Source organism: Pavona decussata, unplaced genomic scaffold (genome assembly GCF_977016875.1).
Source record: "Pavona decussata unplaced genomic scaffold, jaPavDecu1.1 SCAFFOLD_375, whole genome shotgun sequence".
Classification (NCBI taxonomy): Eukaryota; Metazoa; Cnidaria; class Anthozoa; order Scleractinia; family Agariciidae; genus Pavona; species Pavona decussata.
In genome coordinates, this window is record NW_028145750.1 from 13,530 (window position 1) to 30,966 (window position 17,437).

The 17,437-nt window shown below is 38.1% G+C and overlaps 1 protein-coding gene across 1 annotated transcript; it reads right to left on the bottom strand.

Annotated features, from left to right (window-relative positions):
* Nucleotides 1-2,423: 2,423 nt before the first annotated feature.
* On the bottom strand, nucleotides 2,424-16,869 carry LOC146452219 (tolloid-like protein 2). Its single transcript, XM_085098061.1, has 6 exons — nucleotides 16,711-16,869; nucleotides 15,734-15,769; nucleotides 10,766-11,137; nucleotides 9,045-9,464; nucleotides 5,158-5,502; nucleotides 2,424-3,740 (listed from the first exon to the last, which is right to left on the bottom strand). The coding sequence occupies exons 1-6, from the start codon at nucleotides 16,736-16,738 to the stop codon at nucleotides 3,532-3,534; spliced, it is 1,410 nt and encodes a 469-aa protein (XP_084954187.1). The 5' UTR covers nucleotides 16,739-16,869; the 3' UTR covers nucleotides 2,424-3,531.
* Between the last annotated feature and the right edge of the window lie 568 nt (nucleotides 16,870-17,437).

The following is a 17,437-nucleotide window of genomic DNA, read 5'->3' on the forward strand; positions in this document are numbered from 1 at the left end:
TTGAATTTCTTAGCAGCAACAATTTCATTACATTCAGGACTTACCGCGCGCTCCCTTTTCGTCCACATCAGATCGCAATCATTTACATCTTCGTCTTCGGACTAGTCGAGACTATCATAAATCTTTTGGCCTTCAGGTCCGAGCCAATCTTGTACCAGAATACATTTCCGTTCGTTAGATGTAGCCACACTTCTTCTTGAAACATTTCAGCGCTTCCAGTCGATTTTCTTGTTGAGCATTGAACTTCGGTCGCTCAAAGTTCATGATATTTCCAGGGAAGATTTCAGGATTAGGAGACGGGGCCTGTTGCTTGTACCGCACCTCCGTCAGTCATGGTGTACAACAGCAATAGTGAATCAATACTATACAGAACAGAAACAGAAGCAGACGTTGTGTGATAAATACCGAAGCCAGCGAAGCACGAAGTGATTCCTGTGGAAACACGGCAACTTGTTTTGGCGCCAATTTCTTCGGTTGGAAAGCACCGCAGTCTTTCGTCGAAATTTTGTAATTTCTCCACTTGCAGAACATAGAAACGTTTCACATCAGATAATCAGTCGATCAGAAGTATTTTTTTGAGTTCTTCCGCTCCTGGTACCATGTTATAAGATGAAACATTGAATGAAAAACCGTAACTCAACCTTTAATAGAGCTCCGAGAAGTCACATGATACACAACAATCCCATAATCCAACACGATCAAAACGAGCTCTCCAAGCTTCAGCTACAAAAGGAAACACAACTGGAAATAAGAAACTCGAGCTGGAATTGCAGCTTGCCCAACTGAAGATCAGAATTTCTGTTGCTTCGTCTACTGGCGTGTGGGCCTCGGGAAAATCCTTTGGAGCCCTTAGAGCGCCAAAGAAGACCCTCTACTCCCAACCCCGGCCTCATTTCTTAATTGAAAAACCTGTGTTCACCCCTGAAAAGCAAATACGTTCAATTTTCGCCTCAAATGAAGCTACGTGAAGGAGACCGATCCAAGCGGCGCACTGCGAGTCACTAAAGCACAATTTCTCGACTTTATTACACTGAGTACGTTTTTCGAAAATTTCGCCAAAGCTATTTGAAATATGACAAATCCATCAATTTAACATAAAGCACGTTAAAATTGACATTCAAACCTGCAGTATTTTGTAAAGTGGATTCCCAGGATCACACAAAAATTTCCGAGAAAGTGTACAGCTCATGTGATGATTTGCAGATCTTGTTTGCGATCGCACATGTTTCGCCTTCACACAATCTCGAACAGGAATTCTTTGCTATAAATTCACTGATTTCCTCTTTTTAAGCAGCCGAGTGTTCCTTAGAAGTTGTTCTTTTGATTTACGGTATTGAAAACCTGTGTTTTCCTTTCAAGAACCACAAACTTTCACCTTGAAAATCCACGCATGAGAAACGCAGCAGCCATTTTGCATTGATCTTCCGTTCGAATAAAGCCGACTGAGGCTCGTAAACCTGTCGTGGTGAACCTTCAGCATTCCAAACCTTTACGGAAAATTGACTTACTTTCTTACTTACTTACTAACACTACACGATGACAATGTAGGTTTCAGCACGCATGACCCTTGAAAATCAATGGAAGATTTGGCCAATCAATTCATTAACTTCCTGAAGTGGGTGACTGCTTTTTGAGTGTATTTTGTTACTTCGCTGTTTACCGCCATAGCCTCAATTGTAGCGCTTGATTATTTGCTGATGTTTTGATAGTGGACCCTTAACTTCATAACAAAAAACTCCAAATGACTTATACAGTCTTGAGAAATGACAGCCTATGTGGCACATGGAATTTAATCCCAAGAAATATTATACTATGTGCGTCTCACTTAAGCGCGAACCACCCCTCGCAAAATTTTTCTTCTGTGGCAACGTTTTAGGAAACGTAAATTCCCATCCGTACTTTGGAGTTGAAATGGATAATAGACTTTGATGGAAGAAACATAAAAATCATATTTGTAATAACGCCAACAGGATGTTAGGCTTAGTTAGGCGCATTTGATCAAATGCACATGTTAATTTGCGCCATAGAAATATTAATTATTATTATTATTATTATTATTATTATTATTATTATTATTATTATTATTATTATTATTATTATTATTATTATTATTATTATTATTAGTTAAGAGAAATTTCTAGTTCTGTACGGAGAGCATCAAAAAGACGTTATATGTTACTTTGGTCCTGCCTAAGCTCGAGTACGCGTCCGTTGCTTGGTACCGACATTTTAAATGTGGCATTGTCAGACCGTGACAGGAAGTGCAAAGAGCAGCAGCCCGTTTTTGTACAAAAGACTATGTTATGACTGGTCGTCAAGCGTCACGTCCATGCTAGAAAAATCAGAACTTTGCACCCTTAAAGAAAGGAGTCAAATGGTAAATTCAGTGCAGAGTGACTCAGTGTCCAACCACTGACAATTGCTTGTTATTGTAAGTTTGTAATTGTAGCTATTTATTTACAAGCTTTAATTTGTATTTTTTGTTTGTTTGTTTTGTTTTTTACAAAAGGTATGCGTTAACAATGGTTGCGGTCACATTAGTCCTACAAACCAAGGTAAAAAATAAGGTAACTATATAGTTCATTATTTTGGTAACGACACCGCTTTTCTGTCAACCATAACTCGGTAAAAATAAGGAATTTATGCCAGGATGATAAAAAACAACAGAAGGTAACTTTAGATAAACCCAAGGACATTGCATGGTACCCAATCAAAATGTGTTCTTTGACCGATTGTTTCGAATACTTACTTGCAAGACGCACATGCTTCATTTGCGTTTCGATTTAGAGCGTAGTTGCTATGTTGAGTCCCGTTCTGGGAGGTTCCTTGAAAAAGGATTCAAATAATTCCCAATCAGTTTTTCGTAATTTTTTTCAATTTAAGGCCCGTTCATGCATGTGATTATTGATGTGATTATATCGCTGTTCACTTCTGACAAATCCAGAAAATTTACACTGAAATAACGCCATAAAAGTTGCACAAAAAACTACGACAAAAATTACTCGAAAATCGCAAGTACGAGCAGGCCTTAACGACCTTTAAATTTCTGTTACCTCAACTTTGTAAATTATTAATTGTTTTGTCAGCAAGGTAGCACACGTGCATTTCTCACACGCTTGCATAAAACTGGTAATGAGAAACTGTTTTCTCTGATCCGCCATGATTTCATTTTTCAGATCTCTGATTTGTTATCATTAAGTACTGTAGGCTGACGTCGTGTAACTGAAGACTTAGGCTATAGTTAAGGCGTAGGTGTGACCACAACCAATGTCTAGTCGCGTGAACAGAACATCCTTCCAGTGTAGCATCCAGTGGTATAACAAGAAAATTAATTCGATACCTTGGTATGGTATGTTTACTTGAACATAAGAGTGCTAATAAGTAAAAATAAAAGGTTTGTACGTAAGGCTTCTGTCTTCTACCTCAAAACAGTTACTATTTTCTTGTGGATCGATCTCTTCTCCATCACCGATGAGAGTCTGTTATCCCAGGTTTCCGATTCTAACTTTAAGGCGACGACACTGGGATTGTTTACAACGGTTGCGCAGTTCCAGGGGCAGCAGCCTCGGCACTTTGGGTCAGGGACTGAAGGGGACGTTCCGCACTTGTGGTGGACGTCCCAGGTGGTGGTCCTGCCGAACGTCTTATCACGGTGCACTTGATTACAAAAACGATTATTGTAAAAAGGACAAGTCCAACTACAATGGGAACCACAACTGCAGCAACTTGAACAGTTTTGGCTGAAACAAAAAAAGAAAGAAAAAGAAAAAAGAAAGAAACGAGACAGATTAATTCATATTTTATTTGTTTCATTCCGTATGGCTTGGAATATTTTTGCCTTTGATTAAACATAATCAAATGGTAAAATGGAGACAACTATTCTTCCCTTAGGAGTAATTATTTCCAACAGCTTGCTTTTGATTTGAAATGAGTGTTATAGTCAATGGCTTAGATTATTCTTACAGTTATTTCACATTAAAAAAGACTCTCGCCTTGAGCAAATGTTACTCTTTGAATACAACGCCCAGGGTTCACCTAACTTACCGACAAGGTGAGACAATATTATGGTAAGAACAGGTACTCTAGTAAAAGAAAATCTATCACGTCTACCTTGTTCTGAATGCATGTTGACTCAGAAAATGAAACTTACTAAACATCAAGCGCAGTCTTCGAGAACTGTGCTTTTTAATTCCAGTTTTACTACCAAAAACACACATTCATCTTTCTCTACACTGAAATATAGAATTCTGACAAATAATTTCCCCCTTATTGTTCTTAAGTTTGCCCATCTTCATCTCATTTATTCTCCGGTAAAGTGTTTAAATAAGTGTCTCAAAGTCACGAAATGTTTTCCCGAAATTACCAAAAATCACTTTAAAAGTTGGATAATATTAGAAGGTTTTCACTGATAAGATGAACGTAAAATCTTTATTTTTGCTGAGATACTTATAAATACTGTTTTTTTAGGTTTTTATCTCTACTACGTTATTTGCATTTTGTATTTATTTTGGCTACATTCTGCCATACAGAAACTTTGATACTTACATATTAAGGCAAAATTTTTCCCCTAAGAATCTTCAGTAGGGAATTGAAAAGTTCATTGTCAACTAAGAATATAGTTATTTCACGTCATTGCATTTTTATGACAGTCTTTCACTCCAATAATTCTTTAAAATCGAAGTTGTGATACCAGTGTTCTATTTGCTATTTAAAGCCAGGTTTTGTTTAGCGGAACTCACATGATTAGATCATAACTGTTAAAATGTTGAGCAGGTATAGCCTGGTTTACACGTACGACGCAAGCATAAGCACAAGAAACCTACGTGTAAACCAGGACGACGCAAGCATAAGCACAAGCGCAAGGAAATAAAACTGAAAAACAGTGACAAGTTGTCAGCGTACATTCTAGTTACTCATGCGTTGCCATTTGCAAAATGGCGGCAGCAAATTTTTATGCTTCTGCACTTGCGTATGTCACCTTATGCTTATGCTTATCGCATGTGTAAACATCCTTGTGCTTATGCTTATGCTTGCGTCGTACGTGTAAACCAGGCTTATATGACACAGGAATTAGCGGAATTAGACATTTTAACTAAAAAAGAGTAAGGAAGAGAGAGAGCTCTCTGTACACTAAGTATTGTGAAAGTTTAGAAGTACCTTTCTTGGAACGGATTGTTGCCCGAAACTCGTCGTAACTGTAAAAGCCATAATACTTAATGGACATATCGCTTCCTTTGGACGGGACCAGACTTGGAGAGTTTTCATCGCAGAAGGTGCCAATAAGAGGGTCGCTTGATGTGATTCCATCAAAAACTTTTACGTATCCACAGGAACAACCCGAACAGCCAGTTATGGACATCTTTTCAAAAGTCAGCTCAAGGATGTAACCGCTTGATGTTTGGATTTGCCACGAGCATGACGTTCGAGGTGAACTGGTGTGGAAGACATTGAAGTAATTTGGACTGGCAATAGATGACGAGCTGGAGCTTTCAACAAAAATTCCTTGGGAAAGAAATCAAAAGTGCACTTGTGTTGAGGATCAGGTAAAGGTGACGTCATTGCTGGGTCGGGTGATCGGTTCCGGCACGGAATGCTTCCGTTTTAAAATCAATGAAATACGAACTGAATACCTACTAACTATAATCGCTCACTCTAACGCTAACTCTATCACTAACTATAATTGCTAATTATAAACCTGAGTGAAGAGAGTTAGTTTGAAGTCAAATGGTTTTGGAAATGACACTTTTCAGTGATGTGGGTACTTTAACGTGCCATATTTTAAACGCCGTTCGACGGAGAGACTCAGGCTGTATCCAACTCAGTTGGCTGTATAACATACCGCCTACCTCTCAACCTAGCACAGAGGGTTACCAATTTCCTTAGCAAGAAGCAACTAGATGTTACCCTCTTCCCAACAGCATATAAGATGACTAACTCACGTTTTCAGTATTAAAACGCCAAATTCTAGTGTCCTTAATCTTTTTAATATATTATCAATTTTAACGAGAACAAGGTTAGTACATTGATGTTTGTGGGGGAGTAGGTAGTGGCGAGAGAAGACCTACATCACGTGGTGTCTCGTGGATCAAACAGATGGTTACATTCCTGGTTCTTGTTTGTGTTTCATGCAGTTTCCTGTGCCTTCTATTTGTGCAAGAACATTAACATTTCTTAACAAGCTCATAATCACACAAGATATAAAATTCAGGATAAAACGTTAAGGGCCTTAAAATTTACAATAATTGTCATTTTCCCTATCCTTCCTGCGCGCCCGTAAATATTGTGGATAAGGTCTATTATTCACTTAAGAGGCAGTCTCCTTTCGGACTTGAAAAATCGATTTCGCTCATTTCTTGCATGTTATACTCTTGTAAATCCGAGGTAAAATAAAGGTGATGTGATGTGAGAGACTTTCCTGTGCTTATCCCAAAACTACAATCCACTTAATCGGATCGATTCGTTTACTGTTGATTCATCTTACTTTGGCGGCGCAGGTTCGCAACTCTCTTGGAAACTTGGGAACTAAATTCCAGGGTTGATAGACTTATTGTCAGTTAGCCCAGTCAAATAGGTTACTTGCAAATGAAATTCGCAAATACTTTACAGACTTCGAAAGGAATTTTGCAATATTTTTAGGTTAAAGTGCGCTGCACACGTCTAAAATTCCACAAGGCGTTGTTCCGTGTCTTGAGTCAGTGACTCTCTCGCTACTACATTGAGTCACTTGTACGAATAGCAAAGATCCTCCCGAACCGAAACTTTAGAGCGACAATTTTTTGTCAAAACAGACGTGATTGTTTACAAGAGTTTTTCTGTATTTCCACAGCAGTAATGCTTGGTTGTTGCTGCTTGCAAAATTCAACATATGTGAGAACATAATCAGTTCCTGCATATCGTATTCTATTTCTCCATATTCCATGATTATACTGTGACCTCGTTTACAAAACTTATCGATGATATTTTGAACTAAACTCTTCGTAATGTTCAAAACCCTCTCTATCTGTCTTTGACCAGTACCGTTTAGCCATCTTTCCACTATTTCTTCTCTGACGTCATGCAAATTGCCTTTCCTTGTTGAATAAAAGGATTGTGAGCTATCAATAAACTTGTGCTATCAAATTCGCAATTTTAAATCGAACTTTCAATTTAGTTTTCCAGCGCGCAATGTGGCTGGCTTTTGAAGAATGACCATCGGAAGTATGGAATATAGTTCCCAAGTTCCCACGACACTTGCAAATTGACGCGGCCAAAGTAAGATGTATTTCGAGAGGTATTTCGAGTTTCAAGGGATTTTTGCTTCACCCCTGAGAATCACCGTGAGGGCTTATGTCGAGGCTTAAATTAAGCACAACTTAAAAGATCAATTTAACAAGAACTTACAAGCCCTATAAAAAACAAAAGCCACGTTTAGTTACATTACACCTTTTTAGTTTATCAAAGCGATTTTTATAAACTGCGAGTTTGAATCAAGCCAACAGCAAGACTTTAATGACACAACTATCGAACCAAATTGTTCAAACAATTGAAAATAGCTCAACTTGAAATTATTATTATTATTATTATTATTATTATTATTATTATTATTATTATTTTAATGAGGCAGTGATTTTCATCCAAACCAAGGCAGCTGTAACATAAGAACCATACAAATTGTCACTAGCGAAAGAAACCTTGCGGATTGTTCGTCATGGAGTTTTTATAGCTACGTGAACTTGCCTAATTTCGACGATCCTCAAGTTTTGCCTCCATTTTGACAGACTCGTCAACATGAAGCGTTGCCACAACCTATCTCGCAGACGGATCTAGAACCATCAGTTATAAAGAAAAAACAATTTAAACGCATCGTAGCCCAAATGAAAGCGAATAAATGGTAAGAAAGTAATTTACCTCTTATCCATTTCTACCGGACACATGCCTATTTGGTGTTTGAGTTTTCTTATCCAAATTAGTCCGGCGGGGATGTTTTTCCACGACAAAAGGATGAACATCAACTGGTAAAGAACCAACCGCCATGTTTACCGCTAGAAGACAACCGCTGACTCATTGGAGTAGACCTGGGTCACGTGAGGAGTCACAGCAATTCCAAATTCCCTTGCTTTCAATTTCTAGCAGTGCAATCTGTCTTCAAGGTATGACCATAAAATAAAATAAAAACTGGCAAAAAAAAACAAAAAAAAAATCTACGCCCTTCGTGTAGTAGTCTCCTACGAAGCCGTTGTTGGGTCGTCACGTATTCCCGGGAGCAGAGTTGCGTGGCGCCCAAATAACGACTGGACTGGATGGAGACCATGCAGTGCGATCTGGCTTTCTCGAGCTTCCAAGAGAAACGGAAAATAGTTCGAGAAATCAGTAGTCGAATTATGCTTAATTGCTGAAGCCTGTTTTTTTTTCCGCAGAGGGATTTCGAAATAGTTAACTTGTTCAAAATTTGCACCTATGAGAGTTCGAGCTTTAAGGGCATTTCGAGCTATCGAGGGCTCGAGAAATCAGAGGTAGATCTGCAGTGTTTGAGTGAAGCAAATTCAAAGGTGAGAGAGGGAGAATGCAGTACAGCAATTCATATATTTCCTTGCTTGTCTGTTATAGAGCTTGTAAGTTCTTGTTAATTTGATCTTTAAAGCTGTGCTAAATCTAAGCCTCGACATAAGCCCTCACGGTAATTCTCAGGAGTGAAGAAAAAATTCGTTGAAACTGAAAATACTTGAAGGATCCGATCAAGCGGATTGTAGTTTTGGGATGAACACGTGAAAGTCTTTCAACACACAAGAAATGCCGGAGCGAAATCTATTTTTGAAGTCCGAACGGCCAGAGGGTTCTAAAGGAGATTGCCTTTTAATTCCTGTTGTAATTTTACAGGTCCAGTTGTTTAAAGCCCAGTTAAACTAATCCTAGAGTAATATGAACTCGATTCGAGTTTAATTACAAATCAACAAAGATTCTTCAAAAATAATTTTCCCTCAGTTTTGACGTTTCTTCACCACATTTATCAAGCGAGCTGAAAATCTATATGTCTCTTAAACAAGAGATATATGCATGTAACTTACTGTTGTTGGAGTGTGGTTGACAGGCACCGTAAAGTGATGTTGTTGGAAGTCGAGTAGGCGGCCACGAATACCTGGGCGTTGCCGGAAATCTTCCTCCTATTTGATAAAATGCCATAAACCCAGAACGAGAATACCAATAATCGGAAGAGAATGTCACATGTAAAGAGCCATACTTATAGATCGGGGAAGGAATGGTAATTCCGCAAAACTTTCTTGAGAAGTAGTAATTTCGCACTTCCACATAATCTGCGCCACAGTCTCCAGAAAACTCCAGGTTGAAATCAGTGAAATTCAAGTAAATCATCTCCCGGTATGGTGCTGTGATGGTCCAGTTACACATTGTTCTCTCTGGGTAATTCCAAGGGAAATTGGGACTGTAAATGACACCAACGGAGGCTGTAGGGTCGATTGATGGACAACCTGAATAAATAAATAAACAAATAAATAAAAAAAATAATAAATAAATAAATAAATAAATAAATAAATAAATAAATAAAGAGCATTTTATTATAAAAACGTCGCACATGAAGCGAATTGTGTAATTGCATTACATAAGAATAAACCTAATAAAATTACAGCTTGTCAACTTGATCGGGACTGGGCATTACAATTTAAATATTATTTCAAATTTACATTTTACAAAGTACATAACAGAGGATTATTATTATTATAATTATTATTATCATAATTTTTTTTTGGTAGTAGTAGTATTATCATGGCTACAATCCCGCCAGACAATTTTTTAAGATATGTCATTTTACAAATAAACGTTTGATTCTCGACAGCCAAATATCTTATTTTATTTGGATTTTCAAACTAAAGAAATAACCTCCTAAACTGAACGATGTTTTCCTATTTAAAATACATTTTTAAATAGAGAATGTTACTGGAATAGCGTTTACGAGAACCTGCCCAAAAAGAACGTTTAACCAATTATTCAAATAATAGTCGCTCTGCACCATTTCTGTATCATATAGGATTTTTAAAGTGGTAAGGTTAATTTTTTTTCGCTACTTTTTGTCATTTACTTAATTTTGTTGCCTTTGCATGGAATCTTGTGTCCCATTCGTACCCAGCCACTGAGATATTTATTTATCCATTGTCAGTTGTATATTTCATGCTATTATTTACTTTTTATCGGTTGGTTGGAGGTTCCTTCATAGGCGAGGCATTTCTTGCAATTAATGTGACTGCGTGATGCAGTTAAGCCTTAATGTGTTGCTTGTGATGGACTGCGTGACTGCTTGATGCGGTTCGTAAGTCCAGGCCACTGACCCTTGCTCGCCAACGAGTCCTCAGTAGCTCAGAGGTTAGAGCATCCGATCTAGCACACGGAGGGTCGTGGGTTCGAATCCCATCTGGGGCTCAGATTTTTTCTGTGTCCTCTTATGGTCGATTCTTTACATCTCCCTTTATTCCCTTTATAATACTAATATCATGCACTGGCATAGGTCGTCGTAATTCACCAAGTAAAAAGCTTGAGTAATGTAAGATAATGCAGTTTCCTCGCCAAGACTGCATGTCAACACGGAACTATTTTGTTAAAAAGCCCTCCAACCTCCCCACCACCCGCCACCGCCCCCCCCCCCCCCCCCCCTTCTCCCGCCCTTCTGCCCCTTTTTCATTGACGAAGTTGTGTCTTCACAAGAAATTATAACCATGACTACGGAACAGTTTTGTTCCTTTCATTAAAATACATTTAAGTAAGCTTTGTTACCAACCTGATGACATGTTAAGTGCTTTGTAGTATGCTACAAACCCTCCTCCTTGCCCGCGTCCATCAGAATGGAATTTCACATAAATAGAGCGGCCTGATGAGTGAACAGGTGGGGGAAGGTTAACGCTACAACCTTGGGCCAACATCTTAGAGGAATACTCGTATGATCCGTCGAATATTTTTACAGCATTACAGTCGCAACCGCAGCGGGTATCCAGATCAAATACCGTGAAGTAGATGAGTACTCTCTGTTCCAGAGGTGCTATGATGCGCCATTTGCAATCCTGGTTTGTTCCATAACGGGATGGGTAGTTAGGACTGTAGATTACTCCAGCATTTGCTGATGCAGAAAGATATTTTACAAAACCACTGCACTCTGTTAAGCAGAAAATTATACCAGTGACGCAATGAAGAAACGCAAATGTTTGGACGACTTTATTTAATTAGACTCAGGACCGTCAACAGAGAATATCAGTTTCTGGTAATGCTGTCTGTATTATCAAGGTTTGTGGGGCCAGATTCACGAATCCCTCCTAAGTTAAGATGCATCCTAAGCATTGTTTCTAAACAATGGACCATTGATATTCCAATAGTAAACTCTAGTTAATAAACATTATTAAATTCTCAGCCTCGGATATTGCATTTCTAGCGTTCTGATTGGTTCACTAAATCCCGGTTATCTGCTCATATACCGTAGTTTGACCTTATTTGGAAAACGAATGCCCCAGGCCTCGCTAAGCTTAATTTTTTTCGGCGGGAAACGAAAGTTTCTTCGGAAAAATGTAGAAAAAAAAAAGAAAAGGAAGAAATATCAAGCAATGCAATCTCAATATAACAACAATAAAAGCCACAAAGTTCGGTATGACACTATTTAATGGTACGTACCTCTGAAGTTTCCTTTCAAATCAGAAAAATTGCACGATTTTACGATTTAGATCACATAAACTTAACAACAACAACAATAACAACCGGCTACCTTCAAAAATTTCAGGATGGCTTGCAAATCCTGGCGGTAAGAGGTTAAAACCGATCGAAGAAATTTCTCAAGAAGAGCTTAATGCCTGCCTTTATGTTTTACGAGGACTCCAGCTACAAAAGTTCGTCTATGAAATCCGTACGAGCGGCGGCCATAATGTTCGTTTCCTTCGCTCGGCACCACTCAGCAAAACATTTGCACAAACGTTCACAGCTCGATAAGCTTGAAGTTTAAAAACTTGCACTGAATGCTTGTCTCAGTGAGGTTGTACCTCGTACACTTGGACTTGCCTTAAGTGTTTTAAAACGTCTGCGAGGAATTCAGTTCAGCGTAAAAAAAAAGCCCTCCTTGATCCCTTCCTTCGCTCGACACCACACAGCAAAACATTTGCTCAAATGTGCACAACTGTTACGCTTCTCGATGAGCTGGAACTTCAAAAGCACTTGAATGCTTGTCTCAGAAAGGTGGTAACTCGTACACTTAAAAAAGTTTATTGAATTTGAGATGTCCGACTGTGTCCGATCTTCTTCGCTTTCGAACTTTCATTCAACTCCGTTTGCAAAGAGCTGCGCGTGTCATGTGATCATTAAGTTTCGCGAGCTTTGGTCGGTGGTCGCCTCAACATCCGGTCGTTTTAATTTGAAAGAAATTTTGACTTAAAATAAAATTAAGTAAACTTCAAAAGCAACACCCAAACGCGGAGAATTTAATAAAACAATTAATCCATTCGCGCTTGTTGGATATGAGATTGGTTATAGCTATTTACCATCTCATATCCAACGCGCGCTCATGCTATAATTGTTAAATACCTATGATATATCCAAACTTAGGAGGGCGTCGTGAATCTGTCCCCTAATCTATCAGTAAGACACCTTCAGTCCGCGTTAATAAGAAAAAGGTGACCATAGCCGCGAAAAACTGGCAAGACTGAAAGATAACGGTCTGGTTTTTTACTGGCTTGGTAGAAGTTGAGTTGAAGCAAGTTGAAGGAGTGTATACTGGAGGTAGTAGCTTTAGGAAGGCCGTCTTAGTTTAAGCTGCAATCCCCAAACAAATCTGTAAACACTACTTTAATGTAGTATTATGATATTTAAGAGCTCTCCTAAGATACGATATGGTGAACCCTTACGATCATTGTTTCTTAAGGACAGGGTTTTTCAGGTTGAAACGATCTAAGAACACATCTTAGCCTAGATGTCTTTGTGAATCCGGCTACTGGTTACTAAGCCTATCTAGGTCGTTCTAACATTTGAGGCTGTGGATGAAAATAGTACTGACTTCCGTGTGGTGATGTTTATTATGGTGTAGCACGCCATCCTTATTAAATCTGTGGATGACTCCACTAGTTTCAGCATTCAGGGGAAAACTATTGACAAGTACATTTCTACAGTATTAGCTGTTACGTAATAGTTGTAATATTTAACAATTATTCGCCGAAGGCGAAGTAAATATTGGTGAATATTCCCCGAGACGAAGTCGAGGGGAATATTCACCAATATCTACTGAGCCTGAGGCGAATAATTGTTTTAGTATAATTACTCAGGTGATTATCAGAGAAAAACAAGTACCGTCCGAAAAATCTCGATTTTGTTTGTTTTCAAATCGTCAGGCGTCAATGAACAGGGACGCGCAGTCTGCCGATCACATGCTCAATCGAAATCACATGCGCAATCGATAAACTAGACACGGCCTCGAGCAGAATGTCAGTATTCTTTAACTGCCGCTTCATTGAGACGAAGCACTGACTTCTGTGAATGAATGTTGGGTTTCTCCGACCCGTTTACCAAAATAGATGGAGATGAACCAGGCTGTTTGGTGTAAAATTCGAGCCGGGTCACAAGTGTTAGCGATAGTATTTTACTGCACAATTTCTTGTTGACATGATGGCTTCGCCGGTTAACGGACGTTTATAAATTGCCCTCCGAGATAAGCTGCTTCAGGTAGGAATTAAGTCATTTGTTGGCTTCACTAACCAAGTACACGGTTGTCGCAGATGAAAATATTTTGTTGTGAGGCAGTGACTTAAAAGATGGTGGTCGAGAGCCGCTCGAACCGACAACAAACTAGTTTTCAGATTATAAAAACTGTTTTCTTTTCTCGTCACTGAAACGTAAAACTTACAGAGACATTTATTCATCTTGTTTACTTTCATACTTTCAAATTCTGTCTTAAACTCGTTTTGTTTGTGAAATCATTCTGTTAATAAAGAAAATCTTGCTCGAATTGAACTTAATTATTTGTCTTCATTTTAAGTCAACGAGATCGACAACATGCAATTTACAAGGGTTTTTTTATTACAATTAGCAAAATTTTCATCTCTTGCCTTCGAAAAGTATCACCTCGGACTTAACTGCATCTTTAGTACCTTTCGGAATTGCATTTTCGTTCATCCTATTTACTTCTTTTTCAGAAATGTCAACAAATAGCTAAGCGGCCATTTTGAAAGTTAGTGCTCCCGCTATAATCACCTCGCGCGAGGTGATTATAGCAGGATATGACGCAATCCTCGACCAATCAGATCAACAGAATCTCTATAATCACCTAAGTAATTATACTAATAATTAATAGTTGTAATATTAAATGTCTTTGTCTTACTGTTGCTTAATTTACTTTTTCTATTAATTCTTTCATTATTCCTTTTCTACAATGTAATGTCAACAAACATTAGTTTTATTTTATGTTAATATACTTTTAGTTATATTGTTGACTAAATGTATAGTTCTTCTGTGTGCCCCGCTACAGCACTTTGTATTATAATTTCAAGTGCTTTAACTAAAGTTTAATACATAAAAGTTTTGTTGTTGTGTCATGTCTTTGGTCATTTTGGAGAAAGACTACTTTTCGGGAGCAATGGCTTCCCTCGGTGCTGTTTCTTTTTTCGAACGTGTGACCATTAGAATGAACGCCTACTCAGCAATACTTTCCAGTGGTGCTTTTCATGGTTTTAACTTTTGAGTCATGAATGAAATCCTAAAATTAAGCAACCGAGCAGTACTTTCCTGTTTATTATGAAGCGTTTATTATAAATCCTGAAGCGTGACTCTTCAAGCCAAATCTGTTGATCAGAACTTTCCTGCGGTCCTGTTTTTTTCTATGACAAGGAATCTGAGGTTGAATTCCTTGTTAACGCTTGTAACTAGCCTTGCAAGTCAGAATTGGGTAAAATGCATACACAGCAACAGATCATATAACAAATATTACTTTTGGTAATAACGATTAACAACTTGCAAACCAATTATTTCGATGAATCATTGTGGAAATTGTCAACTAAGAAAATCACCGAAGCAAACGTTGCCCTCCACCTAGCTGGTAAGGTCTTTTTAATGAATATTTCTCACCATTTTTCTATCATCAGGGCTAAAATTAGCAGGATCATTAACGAAACTCGCCTGAAGTCGCTTGACAACGTCATATAACTCCTGAGTGTTATGTAGAAAAACGTCCCTTTTATGCTTATTGTTAGGCTCTGTGTGCCGAGTCTTCTTGTTGAAGTCGTGAACTGTGAACATTTAAATGAACTAAGCTTGTCGAGCAGGACTCAGGCGGAGTACGTGCTGAACTACAGCTGAGGAATGCCCTTTTTAAACGAACGGTTAATTTTGTAGCGTAAGGTTTCTCTACTAGTCAAATAAGAAAGCAATCCTTGCCTAATGGTAATTTCAAAAAATATTTTAGTGAGCATGAATAATTTTAGTATAATTGCAAAACATATGCAATAACTAGTGGTCACTAGAGAGGAATCCTATCCTTTTCTTTACGAATAAAATTGTGAAGCCAACGTAAATAAAAAGTTCAGAAATTAAGTATTTATACTGAATATTCCCAAGTCCTGACTAAAACTGATGAGAAAGGTTAACCTGGGAAGACACACAACAGTGCACAAGCAAAGACAACCTCAATGCATAATACATTTCAAATTGCTTTTTTTTCCTTTTTAATTCCAATAGGTTTTCGCTCTCAGCCGGTTTTTCTCGTAATAAATACAAATCTACTTACGTGCCACAGTGACTTGTACTTGGGTTAAAAGGAAAGCTGTAAATATTCAAAATATCCATGAGTCACAAATAAACAATGCCGAGAATGGTAATCACATAACACACCAGCTCAAGCATAATAATACCTGCATTTGTTTAGACTGACCTACTAGGAAAGACAGCTGTCGATTTTGCATCAGTAGCGACCACCAACGTTAGGGAAATACGTGATGTTATTTCAGAGGCAAAAGAATCGCTGTTACAGGACATCAGTTTTGCATAAATGTTGAGAAAAATAAAACATGTTTTCACTCAAAAGGTGCTGATTTTGGAGTGAAGATGTCACGCAAACTATTAAGCGTAGTGACCGTGCACGCCGAACCTTTGACTGGGCTCTCAGTCCTCTAGCTACCTGTCTTGACAATTTCTGTGTTTGTGTACAGAGAGTAGAGCAAGACATTATCAACACGCGACCGATGGTACATTTTGTATTCTTGCTACATAACCTGCGCCAGCAACGTGTTATAGCGAAGGTTCTTATATTGCAAAATACAAACGACTGATTTTAAATGTCAACTTTGCGAAGCAATATTCAGATGATAGCAATCACTAATAAAGCACAATTCAAGGGTAAATTAACATTTTTGGACGCCAGCTAAGTCCAACGTTTATTATCACTTTTCTAAAAATATAAACTAAGTTCCGCTTCCCCAATTTTCTTCAATTCACCTTTACGAATTCATTTACGTTTGCAAACAAACGAATCGCGAAGAAACGAACAATATTCACAAGCCTCTCAGATCTTAAGCAACGATTTAACACGGAAACGTTCCTTCTGCTGGTTAAGAAAAAGTTTCCTGTTTACTCCGATCTCTCTCTGTAGCACCCAGATACAACATTGAGCTTAATAAATGCGCGATTGCAGATGAAAGCGAAACTCGATGTGGAAAGAACAGTGAAAGAAGGAATGGAAAATACAATGTCGCTCGCTGCACTTACCCAGTATTAGTATCACGAGTCCTGGCATGATTATTCGGCCTTTCGATAATATTGTTTAGCTTGACTTAATTGTTTTGGCTGTTACTTTTGGTTTCAACACTATTCCTCTTCTGAAGAAACGAGCGAACCCGAATCTTTTAAAATTACGTGTTTACTTGTGGGCCCCTAAATTGCTGGACACGACACAGCATTAAAGAAAAGGCTCTTTATAGACAGAGGCACGTAATGCATGCAGAAGGTATTATAACCTCGGTGTGGCAGTTTGAACGTAAACTAAAGTATTAAAGAAAAACAGACAAGAAAAGCTTTGACTGAATTATAGGCTGAAACGCTCCCCCAAGAGACTGTGCAATAATTTATCGAGAGGGGGGTTGAGAAATGGGAAAAGATGATGAAAAATAGGGGTTTACCCCTTACCCCAGACGGACAATAAAAACAAAACCCCCTGCAGACCAAAAATAAATAAGACACAACAAACCCATCAAACAGTAGAGGAAAAAACCACTCTTTGGAAGCCACTGAAATTCCCATTAATTATTGTATTTCATTAACTAATAACAACACTATTTGTTAAACGCATTTTCTATATAAATAATCGAATGCGCTTTACATGATTGATAGCAAACTTAGTAAAAAGTATCAAAAACTAGTTCATAAAAATGCTTAATAAGATTGAGTAAAAGTATTAAAAGATAAATAAATATAGAGAACTGTTTGAATGACAATT